This window comes from Cololabis saira, chromosome 12 (assembly GCF_033807715.1).
Source record: "Cololabis saira isolate AMF1-May2022 chromosome 12, fColSai1.1, whole genome shotgun sequence".
Lineage (NCBI taxonomy): Eukaryota > Metazoa > Chordata > Actinopteri > Beloniformes > Belonidae > Cololabis > Cololabis saira.
The window spans coordinates 7,132,724-7,159,005 of record NC_084598.1 but is presented as its reverse complement, the minus strand read 5'-3'; the positions used below and the strand labels follow the sequence as shown (position 1 = coordinate 7,159,005).

The 26,282-nt window shown below is 40.9% G+C and overlaps 1 protein-coding gene across 1 annotated transcript in view; it reads right to left on the bottom strand.

Annotated features, from left to right (window-relative positions):
- Window positions 1–280: 280 nt before the first annotated feature.
- Window positions 281–26,282, bottom strand: part of pou6f1 (POU class 6 homeobox 1) — a 37,229-nt gene continuing 11,227 nt past the window's right edge. Inside the window, exons 6-11 of the mRNA XM_061735337.1 lie at window positions 17,144–17,391; window positions 16,888–17,016; window positions 7,303–7,641; window positions 5,708–5,843; window positions 5,452–5,620; window positions 281–3,225 (exon numbers count right to left, since the gene is read on the bottom strand). Of these exons, the coding sequence (XP_061591321.1) occupies window positions 2,883–3,225; window positions 5,452–5,620; window positions 5,708–5,843; window positions 7,303–7,641; window positions 16,888–17,016; window positions 17,144–17,391 (1,364 nt within the window). The 3' untranslated portion in view covers window positions 281–2,882. The remainder of the gene's footprint in view (window positions 3,226–5,451; window positions 5,621–5,707; window positions 5,844–7,302; window positions 7,642–16,887; window positions 17,017–17,143; window positions 17,392–26,282) is intronic.

The following is a 26,282-nucleotide window of genomic DNA, read 5'->3' as shown; positions in this document are numbered from 1 at the left end:
CGTGTGGGCAATATACTGAGATAAATACTTAAGACTGTTTTTACTGCGCTTCTTGAATTAAAAAAAAATCCAGTTAAAATTGTTAAAATATTGCATTAAATTGAATAAAAATTCATATTTTCTTTCCTGATCTTTAAAATATGGACTTTATATTTTTAAAGGCAATGGTTATTTACGGATACATATTTGGACTAATGTACAAATATTATCCTTGTTATGAAATTGATTACCAACATTTATACAGCCGTTTTCTTTTGTAATAATGTTTTCAATTTATTGTAGATAAGATGTTACCTCATCAAAAAATGTTCAGATATTACTAAAAGACAAAAAGCTGTGAAAAATACATTTTTATGAATATTTGACATTTTCTTTGCACAGGTACGAAGTAGGATATTATGACAGTAAAATGGTACAAAGATGGCTGTTGCATCTAAAACCGTTGGTGTCCAGGTCACTTTCAAATGGTTTGACTGAAAATGTAAAATGTTTCAACACAAGACAATGTGGGATTATTAATAAAGACAGGGTTTATTTATATGAGAGAAAAAGGACAAAAAGCATCCAAATTTAGTTTTGTATTGCTTACCAAGACCTTAACTTTTATGCTTTTTGAAGTGTGAAATATAAAAGTAGCTTTTATTTTCTTACTTAAATCATCTTAATAACTGGGATAACTTAGTTAATAAAACAATAAATCAATATCAATGTGAAGGTAAACACATGTTAAAGCATATGTTATGATAGGTATACTACATAATAGACCAACAGTCTTTCAAAAAGAAAAAATTAGGTGGACCATAAAATGCATCGTTTAAATTATGATCTCACAAATGCAGACATTTTGTAATGAACGCATATTAACTTCTATGTTCTGTAGTAATTACATTTAATCTGCATACAAAGCAGACAGATCTTCACCATAGACTTGCAATCTTGTCAGTACTGCTACATTTCATAAACCTTCTTAACAATTAAGAGCAATAAAATTAAACATTTGATTTTCTTTCTGCAACAAAAATGTAAATCTCCACCTTTAAACATAATGGAGACCTTTTCTGTAAATAAACCTTTCATTACCCTTTCACTTTCTCTTTAACATCTAAAGTGCAAATAAATATTGAAGTATTGGCAATAACATCAGAAAAACTTACTCCTTCAAAAAATGACTTCATGTTGCATATGCAAACAGTGCACCAACCCGTAATGAGACCCATAACATCATTATCCACCAACCCTTCCTTTGCTGAACTATTGATTAGATTTCTAATTCACTTCATCAATTTGATTTGTTTTAAGTTTGATAATAACATTTCAATAACCTGGCTCTAATGTTCCAGGTAACATGAGGCTCTCATAAGTAGACTTTGTGATACGCATACCGAGCTATTTAAAAATATCCTTTATCTCACTTCAGGTGGAAACATTCAGCAGAAACACTGTCAGCCTTAAGAGAGCAGTCAGAGCAGGGAGCAGAGAGAAAAATAAACTATGACAAGCACACGCGTGAAAAACAAAACATGTAAAAAGACAGACTGGTAAAATCACACATTATGGACATTATTAATATTTGCACAAGTCGCCTACAAATCAAGCTTCAAAAAATCCAAAATGAGTTTACAAGTATGGCACTACACATAACTGCAAGAGCTACAGTTTTATTTTGGCAAATACCTCTTGTCAATTGAGCGTCAAAAGACTCTATAGACATTCAGTTCGCTCAGTAGAGTGCTGGAGGAGTGAACGATTTACGGTTCATCTTTGTGATTATCCATTATAGAAAAAAAAAAAGATGATTGTCCCAACACTGGGGCAGAGTCAGGAGTCTGCAGTCGGCCAACTACCGTATTTTCTGGACTATAAGCTGCACCTGCATATAAGCCGCACCTGCTCTATTTAAAATAAAAGATATGCAAGCCGCAGATATTAATGTTTTTAGATTAGATATTTACTACATGTACACAACGATTTTAAACTGTAAATGATGTACATGTTTGTACCTAAATAGATCCTTTCCTAACGGTGTCTTTTAACACGGCAGCAACTTTGATGATTAAAACGGGACAGAACCAAGAGAAAATAACCAGTATTTATTTATCTGTTTATCTGTTTGAAATCTACTTCTACCTACTTCTATCTGCTAAAGAAGAAGTAGTGTATTCTTCTTTATATTTATTTAGTCTTAGTTTTGATTATAATTCCGGTTAAGGCGCCCCGAGCGGTGGAAGAAAAATCCACAGAATAGCTGCACCTTTGTATAAGCTGCATGGTTGAAAACCTTTGAAAAAAGTAGCGGCTTATAGTCCAGAAAATACGGTAATTGTTTGAGTTGCATCGCTAAGTACATCTGATGAAACGTATTGCCTACTAAGACTCTCGAGTCTTGTCTGTCAGTAAATGATGCTAAATAAAAGAGCAGATATTAATGTCACATTATTCAATGTGGTCAAAGCATATTTGTCAAATATCAGCTTAATGTGAGCCATCTGACACAGAATCAGCTACATTTAACTAAAATCCTTCCAAGTAAATACACACTTAAAATAGGTCAAAGAGGTTAGCTTATAAAACCACTTGTATAAAAGTCCATAACATGCCATCGTTACCACATGAGATGTAAGGACCATGGAGTTTGATTTAGTATGCACAAAACAGAATTAAACTTCACATATACAGCTTTAGAACACAATTATAAGTCATCTTTAGTACTCTTTCAAAACTCATGGGGAATTTCCTGTATTTTCTTAAAAATGTACACCCCACCTCTATTCTTAGTAAGGTTTAATTCAGAACACAAGCTGCATCTGCGGTGCTATGTTACATGTTCAAATCTTCAAAAGGACAAAAGATGAGTAGAGATCTCTCCCAAAATGAGGTCGCTACTAAATCTGAAAGACGTTGATCTTGCTTGTGTTTTTCAGTGTCTGTCGCCGGTTGCAGAACCACACCCGCACAACCTCTCTGTCATAGTTCAGTTCCCTGGCGATCTCTGTGATCTCCTGGCCCGTGGGCAAAGCGTTCTTCTCAAAGTAGCAGTTCAGGACTTCTATCGCCTGCGGCGTGAAACTCGTACGCCGCTTGCGTTTTTTGGAAGGTTCGCCGCCTACAAACTCCATCAGATTCTGCTGGCCTTTCTGGTTCCAGTGCTCGGCCTTGGCCAGCCACTTCTCCAGAACGGGCTTCAGCTTCTGAGCACTTTTAGGGGTGATATCCAGCTTTTCAAACCTGCCAAAGGCGAAAGAAGAAAGAAAAGAATGACACACTGCTTGTACTGCAACTCCACCTAACAACTGAACTCACAACAACTTCCTATGAGCGATGTGTTCTGCTGGCTTCAAATAGCCTATTTAAAAAACATGTACCCTTTGAAAATTCAATTGCTTAACATATTTAAGCAATTGTCAGATCATTTTGGTTCACAGTCTATAACAAAGTAGCAGCCTTTGATACTGGTAACAACCACTCTTATTAAAGAGAGTTTTAATACATCAGTGTGTCTCCAAGCACTGATGCAATTCAGAGCAAGAGCTTGCACGTGCGCTTTACTGGTGTTTATTCACGAATTGTTTGAAATGCAGCTTGTGTGATAATGTTATAAATTGTGTTAACGTATGAACAACAGGATGGAAGTAAAAGCCCATGTTTATCATTCTATGTTGTCTCTTAGGAGAAGCTTCCTTCCCCCTGTAGTTGAACAGGACCATCCCTTTCCTTCCATCTGCGATGATGAGTCAAAATATCTGCAGCCAAAAGGCTTGCCAGATACACGGCACAAACCCATCCATCCATTTTCTATATCCGTTTTATCCTTTGCAGGGTCACGGGGGTCTGCTGGAGCCTATCCCAGCTCATTTCACCCTGGACAGGTCACCAGTCCATCACAGGGCCACTTATTGCACTTTTCCACTAGTACCTACTCAACTCTACTCATCTCAACTCGGCCTGGTTTCTTTTCCATAACAATTCAGCATCTGGAGCAGAAGTAGGAGGGTTGGAGTGAAGCTGCTGTGACATATTTGATTGTATGATCTAAACGAAGAAAACACCACTACGGATGTAGAACCTGGAGGAGATGATAGATGTGCTGCTGGGTCTGTGGCTTGTGTTTGATATCAAGTTAAAAAATGGGAGAGAGAGAGAAGCTTCAAGCGGTGACACTTTTTAATTTTTTTTGTTTGTCTCGGCGCTGCTGAAAAGTCAGCTGGAGCCGTGAACAGCTATGAAGTGACAGAGCTCCTGGTAGATCTGGTCGTTCCTTATCACCCGTCTAGATCCCTTTTTAATTCTCTCCTCAGACACCAGGTTTATGAACATCTGCACCTCAGAGTTGGATCATGAAACAGACTTTTGCTGCCATTGCCTGTCGAATAAAATTAACAAGAAGCCGTCAGAGTCTCTTTCTCTGATTTCCTCATCCTGACTCAGACGTCTGACTCCAACCCCCCGACCAATCAGTGGCCTGTAGTGTGATGATGTCAGATCCAGCCGACTCAGAAAAAGTATCTACTCGGCACGTTAGATCCCTAGTTTGAAAGTAGGTAGAGTAGGTACTAGTGGAAAAGTGCCAATAGATAAACAGACAACCAGGCACACTCACACTCACACCTACGGGCAATTTCGAAACATCAATGAACCTGCTATGCATGTTTTTGGACTGTGGGAGGAAGCCACGCAAGCACGGGGAGAACATGCAAACTCCACACAGAAAGACTCCCGCCGGGCCAGGGAATGGAACCAGGAACCTTCGGGCTGCGAGGCAACAGTGCTAACCACCAAGCCACCGTGCTGCCCATGGCACAAACCTGGTTACTGATTTCTAGTTGCTTTATGAACGCTGGGCGATATGGACCAAAAGTCATATCTCTGTATTTTCTAGCTGAATGGCGATACTCGATATATATCGATATTTTTTCTGTGACATAATTGGGGTTTCCCCCAAAGCATTATAGCATAGCATCTCTGTTAGCTTCATTTTTTCTGAGGCAAACCCTTAAAAAAACAGTTTTAATACAAAGCCTCGTGCCAAATGTCACACAGATACCTTTATTAACAGAGGTCTGCACAATATCAAAATGTATAAAACAAATGAAATAAAAATAAACTGCCTGCATATATAGAATAAAAATGCTTCTTGAATAAAATAAAACACATATCCCTTTCCTGCATAACAATTAAAATAAAATACACTGTGCAATTAATACAATGTAGACAGTAACAGGCAGACTTTTCCACTGAGGTTGACAGTTGTGCAAATAACAAAACATTTGTGCAAATCTCAAATAAAACATTCAAGTCAATTTGTCTAAAAATAAGCTATATCAAAATCATAATTTTTATTTATTTTTTCCCGATATAAACAATATTGTCTTGTACCATATCGCGTTTGAAAATATATCGATATATATTAAAATCTCGATATATCGCCCAGCCCTAACTAGGGGTGTGATGTACCTGCAGATGGCCGACTGGCTGTAGGCCGGGCCCTCCGTGGCAGTAAGGGCCTGCCCTACTTGTGTCTGAGTGAGTCCCAACGACAACCGCCGGATCTTGAAATTCTTGGCAAACTCTCGGATTTCCTCCAGATTAATGCCTTCCTCGCTTTTGACCGTCTGCTGGGGCTCTGCAATCGTGAGGAGTTCATATAAAAGTTATCCACCGACTTTTAGAAGTTTCTACATGCGCAAGCAGGCAAAGCAACGGTACGTACTACTGACGAGCTGGCCCACTTTAGCCAAGTCTCCACAGGTGATGGGGGCCGTGGATGAGTTTGTTGTGGACGTCTTCAGTAGACACGGCTGCGGTGCAATCACAACCGGGGACTGGGTGACGCTAGTTACCGAGGCCTGTTGGAGGAATAATAACATGCTCACATGTTACCTACTATGGGGAAAAAAACCTAAATACCGTATTGGCCCGAATATAAGACGGTGTTTTTTGCATTGAAATAAGACTGAAAAAGTGGGGGTCGTCTTACATTCGGGGTCTAGACGTTATACCCATTCACAACACTAGATGGCGCCAGATATCTTTAAAGCGAATGCTGAACTAAACTCCCCAAGCCAAAGCGAACTCCTGTCACGAAGAAGAAAAATAAAAAATAGCGCTAAGAAAGAAAAGAGAAGAAAATAAGAGAAGAGATAACAGAACATGGAGAAACGAGAAAAGTGGGTGGAAGATCGGCAGGTTAACCTGCAGCTGAGAAGTTATGATGCAAACTTCAAGATGATGATTTGAATGAAGCAAAATAACATGCTTTTTCTCTTGAATATATTGTTATAATCATTTGTTTCAGATGTACTGTAATTATTTTCTGTATGAAAATTGAATTTGATGTTCAAAAAGTCTTTTCTTTTTTAAACCTCGTCTGCACACAAAAAAGTATTTTTTCAAACTTGAGTCTTGAAAAAGAGGGAGTCGTCTTATAATCAGGGTCGTCTTATATTCGGGCCTATACGGTAATGATTCAATTGTTTGTGATATGATGAAAAACAGACAATTTCTGTTTTTTTTTTTTTTTTTTTCCGAACTAAGTATAAAAGCTTTAATTACTAGTGATGCACCGAATGTTCGGTAACCGAAATTGTTCGGCCGAAAATAGCAAAAAAACACTTTCAGTGTTTGGTTGGATAAGTGGGGAAAAAAGACAAACAATTAATAACGGCATGTTTAGATGATGCAATCAAACAGCGAACAGCGTGGAGTGAGGGGTGTGTGGTGTTAAATGCAGCAAACATGTCAGATCATTACTTGAATGTGGGGAAAAAGCAGAGGACACGAGAAATGATCCAGGCTGAGTTGGATTTGGGAAAGCGCTTGGTGATGAGACGGTCACGGGACGCACAGCGCAGGAGAAAAGGGCCCGTACTAGCGATGCAGTGGAGAACCCTCACTGTCTGATATGTTTGATGAGATCCTCCAAGAAAATAACCCAGATTTTTACAATTATCATACAAGGCTTCAAATTGCGGAGATCAGCCCCACCGCGACCCGATTAATTGGATTTGAACAGGAGAAAATGAAAAAGAATTATGAGAAAAAATACAATAAGTACAGTAAGACAAATTGTGACTGGCGGGTATTTCACTGCACATTTATTTGATTTATGCAATGGTGAAAAAATTGGCAAAATAAATGAAAAACTGTGAAGAAGTATTTTTCGGTATTATTCGGTATTATTCGGTATTATTCGGTATTCGGTATTCGGCCAAGTGTTTATTATTATTTTCGGTTTCGGCCACAAATTTTCATTCGGGTGCATCACTATTAATTACTTGGTCCTTTTTAACATTTGAGTTCCCCCACCTGCAGGCTGGGTTTGTTGAGTGTTGGAGCAGCAGTTTTAGGGAGAGCTGCAGCAGAGGTGGCCACTGCCGTGGTTCCGTTCCCCACGGCCGCTATGATCTGGCCCTGGGCGTTGAGGAGCAGCTGTGGGGTAACGGTCTGGACCTGGAGACCCTGCAGACCCTGGAGACCCTGGAGACCTTGGAGTCCCTGGAGACCCTGGAGACCCTGCAGACCTTGCAGACCTTGCAGACCCTGCAGACCCTGGATCCCCTGCAGACCCTGCAGGGGGAGGCTGGAGGGGGCAGCCCCTCCAGCCAGGGAGGCTGGGTTCACCAGCAGCGGAAGGGTCCCTATGACCTGCAATTATTGTTCAAAGAAAAAGAGATAAATACAAAATACCCTGAGAATTATTTTGTCTAGAAAGAACAGCATTAGGGATATGAGCAATGAATCTGCAAATTAGCTACAAAATCTTAAAATGACCACCAAAGGTTTCATAAAATTTTAAGCTCCCTTTACACGCTGGCACGAGGACTTGCCTGTTGGGATTTAGTCCATGTTCCAGACCAGATATCAGTACTACCACTCAAGGTGACAAAACTTACTCATGATTTTTGAAAATATGTATGTCTGTGGATGATATTTTGGTATGATAACCTTCCTGAGTGGCAGCTGGATCAGAGTTATCATCAGAGGTGTCAAAAGTATTCACATTCATTACTCAGGTAGAAGTATAGATACTAGAGTTTAAAAATACTCCTGTAGAAGTTGAAGTATCAACTCAAGTTTTTTACTCAAGTAAAAGTATAAAAGTACTGGTTTCAAAACTACTTAAAGTATAAAAGTAAAAGTAATGTAAGGGGGAAAAAAGCCATTAAGGACAAAGGCAATTGAAAATGAATGCATCTTAGTATAATGCAAATATATTAAAGAACCATATATGTGTACTATTGAGCATTAACATGTGTTTCAGAGAGCAGGAGATATGATGACTAGTTGCCTATAAGTATTGTAATGGTGCAAAAAGTCAAACTTCAGAGGCATGTTATCATTTATCCTAACCTTTATTGGAATGTACATCCAAGTTTAGTTGCAGGAATCTGAGGGAACGGATGTAAGAACAAAACTGGACAAGAACATCTGAAACAACCACAACCAAATTCACTCTATCCGGATGGAGCAATTTAACTGGATAGTTTTTTTTAAAGGCCAAAATGAAATAACGAGGCTGTTTTTAAAATGGAAGGAGTAAAAAGTACAGATAATTGCCTATAAATGTAAGGAGTAAAAGTAAAAAGTCGTCTGAAAAATAATTACTCCAGTGAAGTATAGATAACCAAAATTTCTACTTACGGTAAGTAACTTAAGTAAGTTACTTGACACCTCTGGTTATCAGCTCATGAAGTTCAGAAAATTACATTTTAGATGCTGGTGCATATCCTGGTTTAGACTCATGTACAGGAAATCTGTTAATGTTTCACAATATTGTCTTTGGTATCAATTTAAAGGGGACCTTTTAAGTATTCATTCAAGCTAAGATGTGAATCTTTCTGACCAACATAGAGGTCACTGCAGCTCTTTAAACTATAAACAACACATATTTACACAATTTTCGCCTAAATGATATACTATCTTTTAGCCCTGTGTCATCTAGGAACAACAGAGACACAAAATACAAAAACTGGAATACTCACAGGACCATAAGGATTCAGGAAAAATATCACATCTTAGCTTGAATGAATGCTTCAAAAGGTCCCCTTTAAAATGATACCAAAGACAAAATTGTGAAACATTGACAGATTTCCTGAGTCTAAACCAGGATATGCACCAGCATCTAAAATGTAATTTTCTGAAGGGGGTGGGTGACTTCATGAGCTGATAACTATGATACAGCTGCCACTCAGGAAGGGTTATCATACCAAAATATCATCTACAGACATGGATCTTTTCAAAAATTATAAGTAAGTTTAGTCACCTTGAGTGGTACTGACAAGTGAAATTTGGGGCTCTGGCCCATGGACTAATTAGAGGATGAAGTTCCAGCTGCATTCAGTAAAAAAGATCTTCTACATATTCTGTTGCACTGGGCTCGAAAATGAATTCTGGTTTTGTGGATCTCTGATAAAGCTCCCACTTTATCTCAATGGCTGCTAACTGTGACAAATGTCATTCGTTTGAAGTCTTCTCCTCTGCCCTGAGGGACAAACTCTTTTCCTTCTACCGGAGTCGGGACTCTTTCTTTGATTATCTGGATGCCGCCACATCTCAAAGGATAAAGTCTGGACTTATAGAACTAGCTTGGAATAAGAATGTAAATGTATAGATTGGCATGATAATAGTCCACTCACTGTATGTCTACTTGTACCCATTTGCTCTGTATTATTTTCGTTGTGTTGGTTTTGCTGCTTTGCTTTGAAAAATAATAATACAAAAAAAAAAAAAAGATCACCAAAGTTGTTAACACCTTAAAATGTTAATTATACCAGTAGAAATGTTATCATGGATATTCAATTATAATTGACTAATACAAATAATTATGAGGAACACTGATATAGATATCCAGGAAGCAATAACAGACGAGAGGAGCTTGTATTTGGATTAAACATTAGAACATGTTGCCATAGATGTCCGTGCCCATGCCCCTGCACAGGGAGGATCTGCACAACAATACCCAGGTGGTTTTCATGTTGTACTGCGTATTTACTTCTGCCTGCTCCATGAGAAGCAAATTTACTATCCAAAGCTAATTAGCATTTGGTAGCAAATCATAAACAGCCCCGTGGGAGTTTGTATTTCTGCAGGGAATGTCTTACAAATGCACAACCATCTTATTTTAATTACAACCAGATCGGCGTACCAGAGGCTGCACAGATTATCTTTAAGTTGCAAACAGACAGGCGTTTTTATCCAAGAGCCTGTTATTTATCAAGGATACATACAAGTGCAGCTGATTTCTTTTAACAACACGGAACGTATAAGCTTGAACTGGATTAGCTGCTTGGCTGCTGCGCTCTTTGACGCACGTGGAAAAAAAAGACAGAACTATTTGTTCTACGTTGATAAACTCTGACTGAAGAGTTCTTTCAGCTTCGTCACTACGTGCATCGCCATGTCCTGGTCGTTTGTAAAATGTTATGTTTCTGTGCTCAGTGACGATGCTGAAATGTGAAAATGTGGACGATGACATTCGTAATCTGAATCATGCTGCAGCCATTAAAACAACACAACCACGGATAAAATGAAGAAGCTATGCAGACGACCGGTACACAGGACCTCATTTAAATAATCTTATCACAGAATTAAGCACCGTGGGAGGGAAACACTCAAAAATACATGTACATCAAGGCCAGGTGCAAAGCTGACCACGTCTACACCTCTCAGCAGCTGAATCTTAAAATACTGACAGTACGGTTCTTTTCCCCACCGGGCACAAAGCCACAGTAAATCTGCCCCGAGGGAGACAATGAGATATCATTATATGTTTGCAATTAAAAGAAAAAAACCCAGTGAGTTGTAATTATGTAGCTGGAGCTATGAGAGGACAATCAGCTGCATGAGAATTAACAAATGTGACAAAAAATACAAATTACTGGTGAATCAGTATCCTTGTGTCCCCTGAGCTAACGGCTAATGTAGTTGGAAGACAGGACTTCAGGCAAGATGATTACACTTAGGAAGTCGCGGAGACAAACCCTCACCGTCTAGTTTCTCGCTGTTATGACAAAGTCTGACCACAAAATTAAATACTAAGACTGGCCAGTAATGCAACATGGCAGAGTTTGGTCGGCGCATCCGTGTCAGGATCAGCGATCCACAGGGAGCTTCATTCATTACAATCTTCATAAATCTGGGAGTGGATCGCACATGAAAACACATACTTGCTAAAAATCTGCAACAGATTCACAAACCCCATGTAAAACTAAGAATGTGTGTACGTTTATGAATGCTGGTTATTGCAATCTGGCCGTGTGCTCCTGCTGCTTATTAATTAGCAGAAAAACCCACCATGGGACTCAGCCTGCAGGTCTAGCAGTGAACATGATGCAAGTTAAAAGAAGCAGTGATGAAGGTGATTTTACTGAAGTGTATCAAAGAAACGTATTGGGGGTGACAGGAACCGGCAGGGAACCGGCCTGAAGAGGTGACAAATGTTGACCCGCTGTCCAACGAAGCACTCAAGAGATGAAGTTTAAATGGCTTGATATAAAGTTGGATACAAAACAAAGCATTTTCCTACATGGACAAAACTCTCGAGCAGACGATCCTGTTGTCTCTATTATTGGGGAGACTTCATTTCATACCTGTGGACAGCCACATGCAACCTTGGAAGGTAAGCTTATGCTTTTTATGTTATGTGTTACATCGCTTTGCATTGTCACCCAGGCAATGTCTTGCTTTTAACGCACATTATAATAAACAACAGATAGTAATAAAATTTAGAGTGCATCAACTTCAATAAGTGTCAATGATTTGAAGTTCTTTACAGAAACTTAGTACTCTTTTTCTAGATCCAATAAATCAATCTGCAGGCTAAGCAAATTCACAAAAACTGATTTATTTTCGTGAAGTTTTTTTTTGTTTTGGTAAATTGGAAGCAATTCCAACCTGCTTCTCCTAAACTATTAAAAATTCTCATGAATAAAAGATAAATGTGCTACATTTTAAATGTATTCTCGTGTTTTAAAACGTGGGATGAAAGATATCTGCATATAGTGAAAATAAAAGTCCACATAGAGCATTAACATTGTCAAGTCTGACAATAGTGAACAACATTCATGTGCACTCATGCACACTTACAGCAGCTCTTCGTGTGGTTGGAGACAGATATCATATCAAGATATCATTTGTACATACAAAAGTGTACTAGTAGCCTTTTCATGAAAGCCAAAGTGTGTAAATTTAACTCTGCAAACAGTTTTTAATGAAAGAGGCCAAATTAACATACTAAATTAGCTTATAACTGAGTGTACAAAGAGGTAACACTGAACATGAGTTTTAAATGCTTGTAAAACAGCTTAAACTGCAAGAATCGGGCTTAACAAGTCCAAGAGCCACTCTGAGCTGCTGACCAGTTGGTAAAAACCTTAAAAACAGTGTTCATATCCAATATTCAGTGAGTAAATTACTAAAATTTCAAGACTTTTAAGAGGATTGTGGCATGTCAAAGCGACAGCACTGAGGTAAGACCAGAATCATATGGCAGGTTATGAACATTTAGAGTCATCACCAGAAAAATAACAGCAGAAAATTTGACGATTTTCACCTGTTTCATGTAAATTTTCACTTGAAATAAGTAGAAATATCTGCCAGTGGGATTTATCTTCTTATTACAAGCAAAAAAATCTTGTTCCACTGGCAGATTTTTCTACTTATTTCAAGTGAAAATCTACTTGAAACAGGTGAAAATTGTTGTTTTTTCCAGTGATGAGTCTTGTTTTAAGTGTAATGAGATTTTTTTTACTAAAATGAGACATTTTAACTAGAAATAAGACAAATATTCTTGTTAAGATTTTGAGTTTTTGCAGTGATCCATTTTACTTATCCTGTGAAGGACAGAGTCATATTGATAAGTTCAGAAAACAGTTTTTTATTGTTGTGTTTTGATGTATTTGATGTAAGCCCAGTGGATATTTAAAGCTTACAGAAGGCTGCATTTAACTGCTGCTATGTCATTCCTGCAGTATTTCTGCAGGTGTTTTGGTCAGTGCTATTATTTGTAATATATTATATTATTTGTAATCAGCACAAATTATCTGTCCCCATATGATAAAATTCACCATCCCCCCTGATTTTTTTTACAACTCGAGTACTGACTAGAGGGGATCTAAAACTGAAGCTGTCGTATCTGTGACAAATGTTAATGGCAGCTCTGGGTGGGAACCACGACTATCATAAACTATTTATATAAGAAGAGCCATAAAATAAACCAGAGAGATGCTGAATTGTAAAACCCTCCTCCTGCCTTGTCGTTGCCTCCAGCCCCGTTCAGCGCTCCTCGGCCACTCAAGAAGAGAGAGCCAAGACATTGAGGTTTGGCATTGTAAAGGGCCTTTATCTGCTTAGCTTTGGCTTAATATGGGAAAAACTAGTTTAAAAGGTGAACTTTACAAAATAAAAGAGACAATTTGACAGTTCTTTGCTGTCTTGCCATGTCATTTTCACTATTAATAATACAGTACTAATGGGATTATCGTCAAGGTATTTGATGCAATTTTTCATCTCATTGTAGGAGCCAACGTTTGTTTGAATTTACGCCTGTGGTTGTTTCCACTAGGAGGCGTCGCCTGTAGAGTTTAGGTGATCACCACACCACCAACATCATTGCAACTAGGAACAGGTGTGTATGATCCCTGGAACGACTAGTAGAAAAATAGTTCTAGGCCACGTTTACACATAGCAGGGTATTTATAAAAACAGATATTTCCCCCTCTACGTTTTGAAAAATACCATCGTTTACACAAACCTGCATAAATACCTACAGGCGGCAGAGTAACAAGAAGCATAAAGTCATGCTAGCCAATCAAAATCCTGGAAAAAAACATCAACAAATGACACGTGACCAAACAAATCGTAAACACAGGTCGCACACATGATGCTGGTGACGTTTCTGTCGCATAATGTGACGTTCTGAAGCCTAAATCTGAGAGGAGCTGGAAATGTGGACATTTTTAAACATAGACTTAAAACTTTATACATTTATTCTGTTTAACATTTTTTAGAGGTATTTGTTTTATTTATTTATCTATTTCTTGTAAGGTTTTTATTATTATTATATTTTATTGTTGTGGACTGATTATCTTTTAGCCTTAATTCTTGAACTTTTATCAATAATTCATTTTATTGTTTTTATTATGCTTATTTTTCAGTCAAAATGTTAAGCACTTTGTATTTCACGTACCTGAATGAAAGGTGCTATACAAATAAAATTTGATTGATTGATTGATAGATGTCCGTTTCCCCTCCGTTTACAAGCAAACGTGAAGATGGAGTTTTTGCAAATCTCCACTTTGGCCGGAGTTTTCAGGAATGATTGTTTTGGTGACTTTGAGCTTCGTTTTCGTGTAAACGAACGACCAAAACACATGAAAACACCACTGTTTTTGCTACGTGGAAACGGGGCCTTAAACTGCTAAACACTGGATATAGACACTCACACAGACACTCTTTTTGTGACACAAGTGATGTATTGCTTTGAGAGACATTATTATTTGTATTGAATTCTAAAAGCACTGTTCCGCTTCGTCTGTTTCATTTATTTTTGAATGCATGCATGCGTACACGTTTGGTTTTGTTATGTTGACGTAAAGCGCAAGCACTCATTCATTCCTCTTTAAACTGACCCGGACCTATGTTAAAGTATTCAACGTAATCAAAAAAGCAACGCACATCTAGCGTGTTGGAGACTGTGGTTAGGCATCCCTCAACAAAGATTAAAGCGACACTACGTAACTTTTCCACCTTAAAATCATATTTCCAGAGTCATTGTGATGGTACATCAACTTCCCTCATGGTCTGAGGGGTCTGTATCGCCTTCACTGGCACTATGTAACCTTGAGGAGCATGGTAGGAACCCTGCCACACTAAAAAACTACAAATCTTTACGACTTTGACTGCTTTACGGCATACGTCACTTCCCCCTCCTTCCCGATTCGCAGTCGAGACGAAAATGGGCGGGGCTTGGAGCGAGAGCTCAGGAGAAGCTGGTAACCCGTTGCTGCGTTGTGGCTGCAGCAGCTCCACACAACAGACGTGGGGAAAAGATCGCTAATGGTTTAACTTTTCAACGGTTTCCTGCTCGGAGGCAGAACCACGCAGGCCAAGTATCTGATATAACAGAGTAAAAGAGTGAAAGAGTCGGCTCGCTTGGATCAAAGCTGTAACGACCAAACCTTCCACACAGTAAAGCCTGAATTATGGTTCTGCTTTAAATCGACGCAGACCCACGGCGTAGGGTACGTTGCGACGCGCAACGTACGGTGTGTGTCGCCGCGTACCCTACGCCGTAGGCTCTGCGTCGATTTAACGCAGAACCATAAACAGCCTTAAACCACAAACACTCACACAGACCGGGTCGGATCAAAACACGGGTTTTATTCCCCACTTCGCCAGCTAAACGCAGTTGCTGGCCAGCTCTCTGCGGTGCGATTAACTCCAATCTTCAGATAAAACTAGTTTGTTGAGGAAAAAATATTAACTCTTATTTGTAGCTGCAGAGGAAAAAAATAATCTCACGAGGAAAACAAAAATATTGCTCACGCCTCTTCAACATAATATAGCAGTCAAAAAAAAAGAAAAGAGAAGTAAGAGGGATACAAAACATGTACTGTATGTTGTACTATTATACAAATTTATTGAAACAGATGGGTCTTCAGTAGGGATTTCATATTGATCCAGACCGTTAATAATCATTATTTTCTCCATATACCGCTCCCTGGCTTCCTTGTTTAAGGTATCCCGGTAAATTCCAGTTCCTTTCCAGCAGTTTAACATCTTTTTTTTTTTTTTATGTTCCGTCTGTTCACTTGGTGAAACAGAAAAGCGTCCCGTCTTCTCTCAAAACAAATGCAGCGACGGGACAGGAGTTTTCCGGCAGTACGCGCTGGTGCTCATGGGAAACGTAGTGTCCCTTCTAGTAAAACACTACCGCTTTTGTCCAAAAGATGCCGCCAAACTCAGAAAAGCTGAACGTTACGTTGTGCTGCTTTAAGACCAAACAATCATATATAAGGCATGTTTAATTAGGGCCTGAGCACTGACAGTGCGAAGGCCCTATTGTATCTGTAGGAATTTTTGTTTTTGATTTTGTTATCCTCGTTTTTCTTCCGACGAAATGAGGGCCTTTTTTTCCCCCTAAACGTGCCCCAAAAGTCACCAAATTTTGCACGCAAGCCAGGCCTGGCAAAAAATTTGATATTTAATGGTTTGCATTAATGGGCGTGGCCTAATGGCTCAACAGCGCCCCCTAGAAAACTTTGTGCCTCAAGCCCCACATTACGGTTTGACGTACATGCACGAAAATCGGTACACACCTGTATCATGTCGCAACTTAAAGAAAAGTCTCTTGGCGCCATGGCCGAAACCGAACAGGAAGTCAGCCATTTTGAATTAATCGTGTAATTTTGGCGCAATTTATGCCATTCCTTCAGCCGTTAATACGGCCCGAACTGTAACGCTCACCCAGGTGTGTTATACATCAAAATGTGCGTCTCCATCCTGCAACATTGGGCATTACTTTTCTCAGTCAAAAGTGTTACCGGGGAGACGATAGACGGCAAAAAACGCGACCACCCTTCATCTGGTTGGTCCATATTTGATAGTTCCTACTTTCTTCCATAACTTTTGAATGGTTGACATAGAGAGTCGTGAATGGTGTCATCTGCTAAATGTCCAGGCCCGAAGAATCTACATGCAAATCATACAAGTGCTTCCACTGCAGCCTGAACGTGCGAGGGCCCGTTCATCGCTGCTTGCAGCTTTAATTTATCTTGAAATTCAGGTAGAGAGGAGGAAGAAAGGGAAAGGAGTGCAATACATCAAATAACACCATTATAATACCGTGATACAGGTATAGTTTCCTGTATTAGCTGTATTTTCGTCACCTACCTGTCCTTGGGCATTGGTGATGATCTGGCTGGTGATGCCGGCCATGCTGGAAAGGGCACTGCTGATGATCGGGGTGGAAGTAAGGGAACTGAGGAACTGGGGCTGTGCTCCAAAAGAAGCAGCACTAATCTAAGCAGAGAAAAAACAAACATCTTCATCAAGCAGAGGAAAATAAAGTAATAAATAATAACTCACATGCAAAATGTAAAAAATGAAAAGTTCCATGAGCAGGAAAAAGGAAACCTGGAAGCCTTACAATGGGGTTGAAGGACAGTCCTGCTGTCTGAAGTGCGGCCACAGAAATGCTGGGCTGAGAGACCGTCGTGGTTACGGAGCCCGCCTGGGCCACGGCCACCTGAGCACCAGTAACCTGGGCACTGGTGACCTGCGTGGCCTGAGGGGTCACCTGCTGCACGGCTGTCTGGATGGGGGGCGCCTGGGACTGGAACACTGTCTGTGCGTTGGTCTGCAGCTGGGACTGGACCGAGTTCAGCACCGTCGCAGCTGAGGGAGACAGAATGCAGGATAAAGCTGAACCGTAAAGAAGTTACTAACTAAAAGGACAACCAGCACAAATATATTTCAACACGGTTCAAAGTGCAGCTCTCTGAGTGGACACATTAGACCAGGGGTCGGCAACCCAAAATGTTGAAAGAGCCATATTGGACCAAAAACACAAAAAACAAATATGTCTGGAGCCGCAAAAAATGAAAAGTCTTGTATAAGCCTTAGAATGAAGGCAACACATGCTGCATGTATCTATATTAGTTATAACTGAGGGAAGATTGTTTTTTTTCATTATGCACTTCGAGAAAAAAGTTGAAATGTCGAGGAAAAAAGTTGAAATGTGGAGAACAAAGTCAAAATGTCAAAGAAAAAAGTCGAAATGTCGAGAAAAAAAGTCGAAATGTCGAGAAAAAAAGTTGAAATGTCGAGAAAAAAAAGTCAAAATGTTGCGAAAAAAGTAAAAATGTCGAGAAAAAGTCAAAATGACGAGAAAAAAGGCTTCCGGTTGGTGAGCAGATGGAGTAGACGTGTTTCGTGAGTGCTCCCGTGAGTGCCAAACTTTTTAAACCACCAAGCCCTCAAACCTTCAAACTTTTTCCTTTAAAAAGGATTCCCTGTTGCTGTTTTTCTTTTTTTTTGTCTCGAACGAGCCCACTTACCTCAGAGATGGCTTCGAAGAGCGGCAAGTCGGGCAAGAAGGACGACGCTGGCGCCGTCTTAACCCTGGCGGCCATTACCACGTTGCTGGAAGAACACCGAGCTGCCCTGGCCGCCGAGTTCAAAAATACTTTCAGTCAGCTCGACTCCAAACTCGACCAAACGCGGCTCGCGGTCGAGGACCATGGCCAACGTGTTTCGTCCCTTGAACTCGCCACAGAAGACCTCAGCCAGCGAGTTACGGACCTTGAAGGCATCTGCTCGACTCTACGGGATGATAATGCTCGGCTGAAGGCCAAGGTGGTGGATTTGGAAAGCCGGAGCAGAAGGCAGAACATCCGTATCCTGGGCTTACCGGAGTCGACCGAGAGCGGGTCTCCGGCGGCTTTCTTCTCCAAGCTGCTGTGTGAGGTGTTCGGGAACGATACGCTGCCGTCACCGCCAGAAATAGACAGAGCGCACCGCTCGCTTGCCGCCAAGCCGGCCCCGGGACAGAGACCGCGTCCGGTCATCCTCCGCCTTCACCGGTACCAGACGAAAGATATCCTCGTGAGGGAAGCGCGCCGGAGAGGAAAGTTGGAATATCGCGGCCACCCCATCCGGGTCCTGGAGGATTACAGCCCCGAAGTTGCCAGCCAACGAGCGGAATACAGCGGAGTCATGTCGGAGCTCTACCAGCTGGGTCTGAAGCCGGCTCTGCTCTTCCCCGCCCGGCTCCGGCTCACGCTGTCCGGGGGGGCCAGGAAGTGGATCGGCTCCGTGGATGAGGCGCGCAAATTCATCACGAGTCGCAGCAAAGTTTCAAACCCGCCGTAACGGGACTGTTGGAGGCTGTCACGGCTCCGCCTGCAGCCCGGTGCGGCTCACTGACGCTCACGGACTGACTTTTTTTTCTCTCTCTTTTTTTTTACGTGAGTCACATTATTCCTGAGGGGAGGGTGAGTACCCCCGCGACAACCAGTATTTTCTCTGTTGTTAGTTGGACTGCCCCTTTGCAAATATTATTAATTTGCAGTTATTTTTGGCTATTTGAGGGAAGGGGAAAAATAAGTGGTGAAGAGGGAGAGAAAAAAAAAAAAAAAAAAAAAAACAAAAAAAAAAAAGCTTTTCCGATTTACCTATAAGTTTTGTAATACCGTATTTTCTGGACTATAAGCCGCTACTTTTTTCCTAGGTTTTGAACCATGCGGCTTATACAAAGGTGCGGCTATTCTGTGGATTTTTCTTCCACCACTAGGGGGAGTGCTAACCAGAATTAGAATAAAAACTAAGACAAAATAAATGCAAAGAAGAATACGCTACTTCTTCTTTAGCAGATAGAACTAGGTAGAAGCAGATTAAAAACAGATAAATAGATAAATAAATACCGGTTATTTTCTCTTGGTTCAGTCCAGTTTTAATCAGCAAAGTTGCTGCCGTGTTAAAAGACACTGTTAGGAAAGGATCTATTTAGGTACAAACATGTACATCATTTACACTTCAAAATCGTTCTGTACATGTAGTAAATATCTAATCTAACAACATAAATATCTGCGGCTTGCATATCTTTTTTTTTAAATAAAAGTGGGTGCGGCTTATATACAGGTGCGGCTTGTATATCTTTTTTTATTGTTTTTTTTTTAAATAGAGTGGGTGCGGCTTATATACAGGTGCGGCTTATATTCCAGAAAATACGGTAATTGTAAGCTGTTAACCTTACTTTTACGCTGCTTAAGTCGGACGTTTTATATTTTATATTTTTGTACAAATATTTCTGGGCTCATATCGGGACTTACAGGTCAAGATTTGAGAGGGTATTTCTTTTTTTTATTTATATCTACACGTTTTAAGGTGCTAATATGTATACACCCATGATACGGGAGCAAAGGCTATTAGTGTGTAGGATAGGAAGATGCGTTATTGCACTTTGTTTGTTTTGAAGAGCTTGCTGCTTTTTTTTTTTTTTTCTATAGCAGCTGTCTTAGTTGGGGTGGGTGGGTCGGGGGGATATGTCACTGCCAGAAACTTTGCATTAACTCTTTTCAACTCATTACTTAATGTGGGTCACATTCAACCTCCTTTCCGTTTTCTTTTTTTTTGCCTAGGTCATTGTGCACACCTAATTTTTCTTCTTAGATATTATGAGCAGATACTTGAAGTTGGTGAGCTGGAATGTTAAGGGTCTGAATCACCCTGTTAAGAGGAAAAGGATCTTCTCACATCTAAAACACCTTAAAACAGAAATAGCCTTTCTACAAGAAACTCATATTCGCAGTTCTGATAATAGCCGCCTGTTCCCGAGGTGGTCAGGGCAGAGATTTCACTCCTCCTTTCAAGCTAAGGCCCGAGGAGTTTCAGTTCTGATCAGTCAGGATGTTTCATTTGAGCAGCACAATGTGATTTCTGACAAGTTTGGTCGCTACGTGATCGTTTCTGGGAAATTATTCAATACATTGGTCGTACTTGTGAACGTTTATGCCCCTAATTCAGATGATGCAGTCTTTTTTGAACGACTGTTTTCACTGCTCCCTGACCTTAATACATATTCTCTCATACTGGGTGGTGATTTTAATTGCTGGCTCGACCCAGTCCTAGACCGATCCTCTACCAACCCCGGCACAGCAAGTAAGTCAGCCCGTCTTATTCAGGCGTTCCTTTCTGACTACGGTGTTTGTGATGTGTGGCGTTCTTTACATCCATGTGACAGAGAATACTCCTTTTACTCACAAGTGCACCACACATACTCGAGGATTGATTATTTTTTTATTGATAATCAACTGATTCCCCTGGTTCATTCCTGTGCTTATCAGAGCATTGTCATTTCCGACCACGCTCCTGTGGTTCTAACCATGTCCCTTCCTGACCTACCTCAGAGAGACAGACAGTGGCGATTCAATTCAACTCTGCTGTCGGACACAAATTTTGTTAAATCAATGGAAACGGAAATAGCCTTTTTCCTATCCACGAATATGACTCCAGGAATGTCTAGTCTAACTGTCTGGGATTCCCTCAAGGCTTATCTCCGGGGACAGATTATATCCTACACTGCTAGGGTGAGGCAAAAATTTTATAGGGAGCGATCAGACCTTGCCCGCCAAATCAAAGAGGTCGATGAAGAATATTCTCGGACTAAATCCCCAGATCTTTACAAAAAGCGGCTAGAACTTAAAACTAAATTTGACCTGCTTACCACTCACCCAATTGAACAGTCACTTCTGAAAAGTAAAACCAGGTTTTATGTTTATGGAGACAAATCTGACAAATTATTAGCCAACCAACTTAAAGGCTCTAAGGCTAAACAAAATATTTCTAAGATTCGATTACCAAATGGCCATGTAACTACAGACCACTTACTCATAAATGAAGCATTCAGGGACTTTTATACCCAGCTATACACCTCGGAATCTCAGACTGATCGAGATGAGATTGTGGACTTTTTAAATAGCCTTAGTATTCCCAGTCTTTCACCAGATCTAAGGAAGACATTAGAAGAACCGATATCCCTGATGGAAATTACTCGAGCCATTTCTTCACTGCAGTCGGGTAAATGTCCTGGCCCTGATGGCTTCCCGGCGGAATTTCTAAAGAAATTTTCTACTCTGCTTTCCCCATTGCTATCTACAGTTCTTTCAGAATCCTTCAGCCACGGTTCCCTCCCCCCTCCTTTTTCGGAGGCCTGCATCACCCTCATAGCTAAAAAAGGGAAGGATCCTACTGAATGCGCCTCCTACAGGCCCATCTCCCTCTTAAACACAGATGCTAAAATCCTAGCTAAAGTCCTAGCCCATAGGCTGGAGAATGCCCTCCCCACAATTATATCTGAAGACCAAACTGGCTTCATTAAAGGTAGGCAGTCTTACTTCAACACAAGGCGACTGTTCAATATTATCTACTCTGCCTCTGAGGCTATACCTGAATGCGTTGTCTCTCTGGATGCGGAGAAAGCATTTGATCGCGTCCAATGGGATTATCTCTTTGCTGTGCTGGACAGGTTTGGTTTTGGTCCGAACTTTGCTCTGTGGATTAAACTTCTCTATTTACACCCAACAGCCTCAATTCGTACTAACTCTCAACGGTCAAAACCATTTAATCTGCATCGTGGAACCCGTCAGGGGTGCCCCCTTAGTCCCATGCTTTTTGACATGGCTATCGAACCGCTTGCCACAGCGCTCCGATCTTGTGAGGATGTGTCCGGTATCTGGAGAGGTGGCAGGGAACATAAGGTCTCGCTTTATGCCGATGACCTCTTGCTTTTCATCTCTCACCCTCTGGCCTCATTACCCCCTGCGCTGTCACTTCTCAGTCAGTTTGGGAAACTCTCAGGCTATAAACTGAATCTCAGCAAAAGTGAGCTTTTCCCTACCAATCTCGAATCGCATGCTTTAGACCTTTCCAATTTTCCCTTTAAAATCGTAAATGACAAATTCTCCTATTTAGGCATATCTGTGACAAGGAAACACAAAGACCTGCTCCAAGAGAATCTTATCTCATTGTTAAATGAGACCAAACAAACCCTTACACAATGGTCACCCCTGTCAATGTCTCTTGTGGGTCGCATCAATTCAGTTAAAATGACCATTTTACCTAAATTTTTGTACCTTTTCCAGACCTTACCACTCTTTATTCCTGGTTCTTTTTTTCAGTCCCTTGACTCAGTTATATCTTCATACCTATGGCGGGGTAAACGGCCACGTTTGAACAAAACTCACCTTCAAAAAATTAAGTCTGCAGGTGGTCTGGCCCTCCCAAACTTTCGTTATTATTATTGGGCTGCTAACCTGCGCTGCCTTGCATTCTGGTCCTTCTACTGCGACGGCGCTGACCGCCCTGACTGGGTGGCGATGGAGTTACATCCAACTGATGACCTGTCAATTCCTGCCCTACTCGGCTCCTCACTTCCACTTCCTTCACTTAAATCAATCAAAAACCCAGTGGTTAAACATTCTCTTAGAATTTGGGCCCAATTTAGGAAGTTTTTTGGTTTTCACAGCTTCTCTCTTCTTAGCCCCATTGCATCAAATCACTCTTTCAAACCATCCCTTGAGGACCCCACCTTCCAGGAATGGCACAGGAGGGGTATGAATCGTTTTAGAGATATGTTCATAGACGGCACCGTGGCATCTTTTGAGCAGTTAAGTAGTAAATTCAGCCTTCCAAAATCACATTTCTTTAGGTATCTTCAGGCTAGACATTTTGTTCTTTCCCAGACACCCAGCCCTGGTGCATCGATAGGCTTGACCACAGTTGACAAAGTTCTTGCCACAGACCCATTCAAAAAGGGGCTCATTTCGTCTTTCTATGGCATGTTGCTGGATCTTAGGAGTGCCCCTACAGATAAACTCAAAGCAGCATGGGAGCAGGACTTAGGGCTTCCCTTATCAGAGGATACCTGGGAGTCCATACTCAAACTGGTTAATACAACCTCCCTGTGCGCACGTCACTGCTTAATTCAGTTTAAAGTGGTACACAGGGCTCATATTTCCAAAGCAAAGTTATCCTCCATGTACCCAGATATTAGTCCATACTGTGTAAGATGTAAGGTAGCAGAAGCCTCTCTCATCCACATGTACTGGTCCTGCCCATGTCTAAACAAGTACTGGATGGAAGTATTTCATACTCTCTCTCTGGTGCTTAAAATCAGATTAGAACCAAACCCACTGACTGCCCTGTTTGGGGTCATGGAGGGAGGAAGGAAGTTAACCACTGCACAGGGGCACACTTTGTCTTTTGCCTCCCTTTTGGCTCGTCGGGCAATTCTGTTCAGGTGGAAGGATCCCTTCCCTCCAACTCGTGCACAATGGCTGGAAGACATCATGTCCTGCTTAAAACTGGAGAAAATTAGATACTCGCTTCAGCAATCAAATAAGTTCCAGAAAGTGTGGGGACCTTTTCTAGAAGCATTCCAGACCCTGTGAACTATACTTCATATTTCTTTTGTATTCCTAGTGCAGGCTTTTGATGTTAGAGTGACCTCATATTGTGATTAGTAATCTGGCAGTGACATGGGAGGGATTAGTTTGGTCTGTAGTTTGTTTTTGTTACTATTTTATATTTTTTCATACTGTTTAATTGTTTTTTATATTTTGTACACTGGTGTATGCTATGATTAACATGCCCATGCCTACTCAAAATATTTGTAATTAACATGCAGCATTTCACCTTTTTTACTTTGTGAAAATTTCAATAAAAAGATCTTGAATTAAAAAAAAATTACGAGAAAAAAGTAAAGATGTCGAGAAAAAGTCAAAATGTCGAGAAAAAAATAAAAATGTCGAGAAAAAAAGTCAAAATGTCGAGAAAAAAAGTCGAGATGTCGAGAAAAAAGTCGAAATGTCAAGATTAATGTTGAAGTACAATCTTGAGACAAAAGTCGAAATGTCGGGAAAAAAGTCAAAATTTTGAGAAAAAAGTCAAAATTTCAAGATTAAAAAAGGAAAAAAGGAAAAAAGAAGAAAAAAAGGAAAAAAAAGGTCAAACATTTTTAAAATAGCTCCAGGGAGCCACTAGGGCGGCGCTAAAGCCGGGAATACACTGTGCGATATTTTGAATCGTATGAGACTGCCCCATCTCACACTGCACAACTAGATCGCGGAGTTCAAAAGTTCAGAACCCACGATTTATGTTCTCACACTGTACGAGCCGATGCTCGGATGCGACCCGTCTGCTGACACTATACGATCATAATCCTCCCGTCGGACCTCTCTGTACTGGAACTCGAGGCTGGTTTTGGGGCAGGGGTGGGCTGTTCCCACCCAAACGTGCGTCCTGGCTGCCCACCTGATCAAAGGTTATGGGGATCCTTTAGTTTTTTATAATTTAAATTTTTTATATATATATATTAAAACAATCCCAAAATATCTGTATCGTTTCTGATTGGGTGGGCACTGCGCATCATTTTTAGACACAACAAAGAACGCAAACCGCAAAAGTTGTGTCTCGGCGGAGGGACCGGCGTCCCAGCAAAGTGAGAAGAGAAAAAAGAGGTTTTCCCAATAGCAGACAGCGCACACACTGAAGGCTGATTTATGGTTCCGCGTTACACCAACGCAGAGCCTACGGTGCAGGGTACGCGGCGACCCGCACCTTACGTGGAAATGCGGTATTTTTTTGCTATTAAAACATGATTTGTAATGTGAATTTGCAACACTTAGGGGTAAATCCACAAAGAACAGATTGCGCCCGCAAATAGCGCTGTGAAATGCGCTGCATTAGCGCCCGCAATTTGCCCCGCTTTAAGGTCCTATTCACAAAAGATTTTGCTCTAATGATATACCGGAGCAAACACGCCCATAAAGTTTTGCGGCTGAGTGCAATTTGCCCTTGTCTGTGAGCGGAGCTGTTTCAAGTGTTCTCCATATTTCTGCACACACATTGGTCCACAATGAAAACTGCAGAAATAAAAAATAAAGCGAGTGAAAAAAAACGTGGGGGGGACATGCCCCCCCACTTTTCAAACTCATGTTTTAGTCCCCCCCCAGCTTTTTTACAGTTTAAGAACTAACGGTAGGCTCAGCCTGTATTACAAATCATCAGGACACTGCGAAGAGCCCCGCTCCCCCTCCTCCCTCCTCCCTCCGTGCTGCTCAAGGATGATTTATGGTTCCGCGTTAAATCGACGCAGAGCACTGTACGGGCTGGCGCACCGTACAGTGCGCGTCGCCGCGTACCCTACGGCGTAGGCTCTGCGTCGATTTAACGCGGACCATTATTTAAGCATAATTAGGCTTAACTAGTGTGTGCGTATGTGACAGACGCGCATGGGACGATTGTGAAATACGGAATAAACTGTTTTATATGAATTCTAATTCCCAATTACGTAACAATTCCGTATTTCAAGGGACGGGTGGCAAGCCCACCCGTCCAGCGGCTGCATCTCCAGCAGCAGCTGAGAGTCCTGACTGACACTGGGCTTCACAGGGACACGATCAGCGCTATTTTATTATAAGTCTGATATATGTTGTGATATGTGATGACATTATTAAGCTGTTAAACACACGCATTCTAGATTTATATGTTTATATGGTGGAATTGTTTGTAATAAAGCAGCCCCTTACTGTACATGGATGAATCCTGAGCTCCTGTTATTTTTATATTTAAATCCGAGATAAGTCCACAACCCCACTTGATCTGACTGTGTACAGTCATGTCTGACTATAGATTTCACCCTTAATATCATTCAGTATCACACAGGCTTGAATGACATTGAGAGAGAGAGAAACAGAGACAGACGGGGAGTGAGGAGTTTGCGCGCA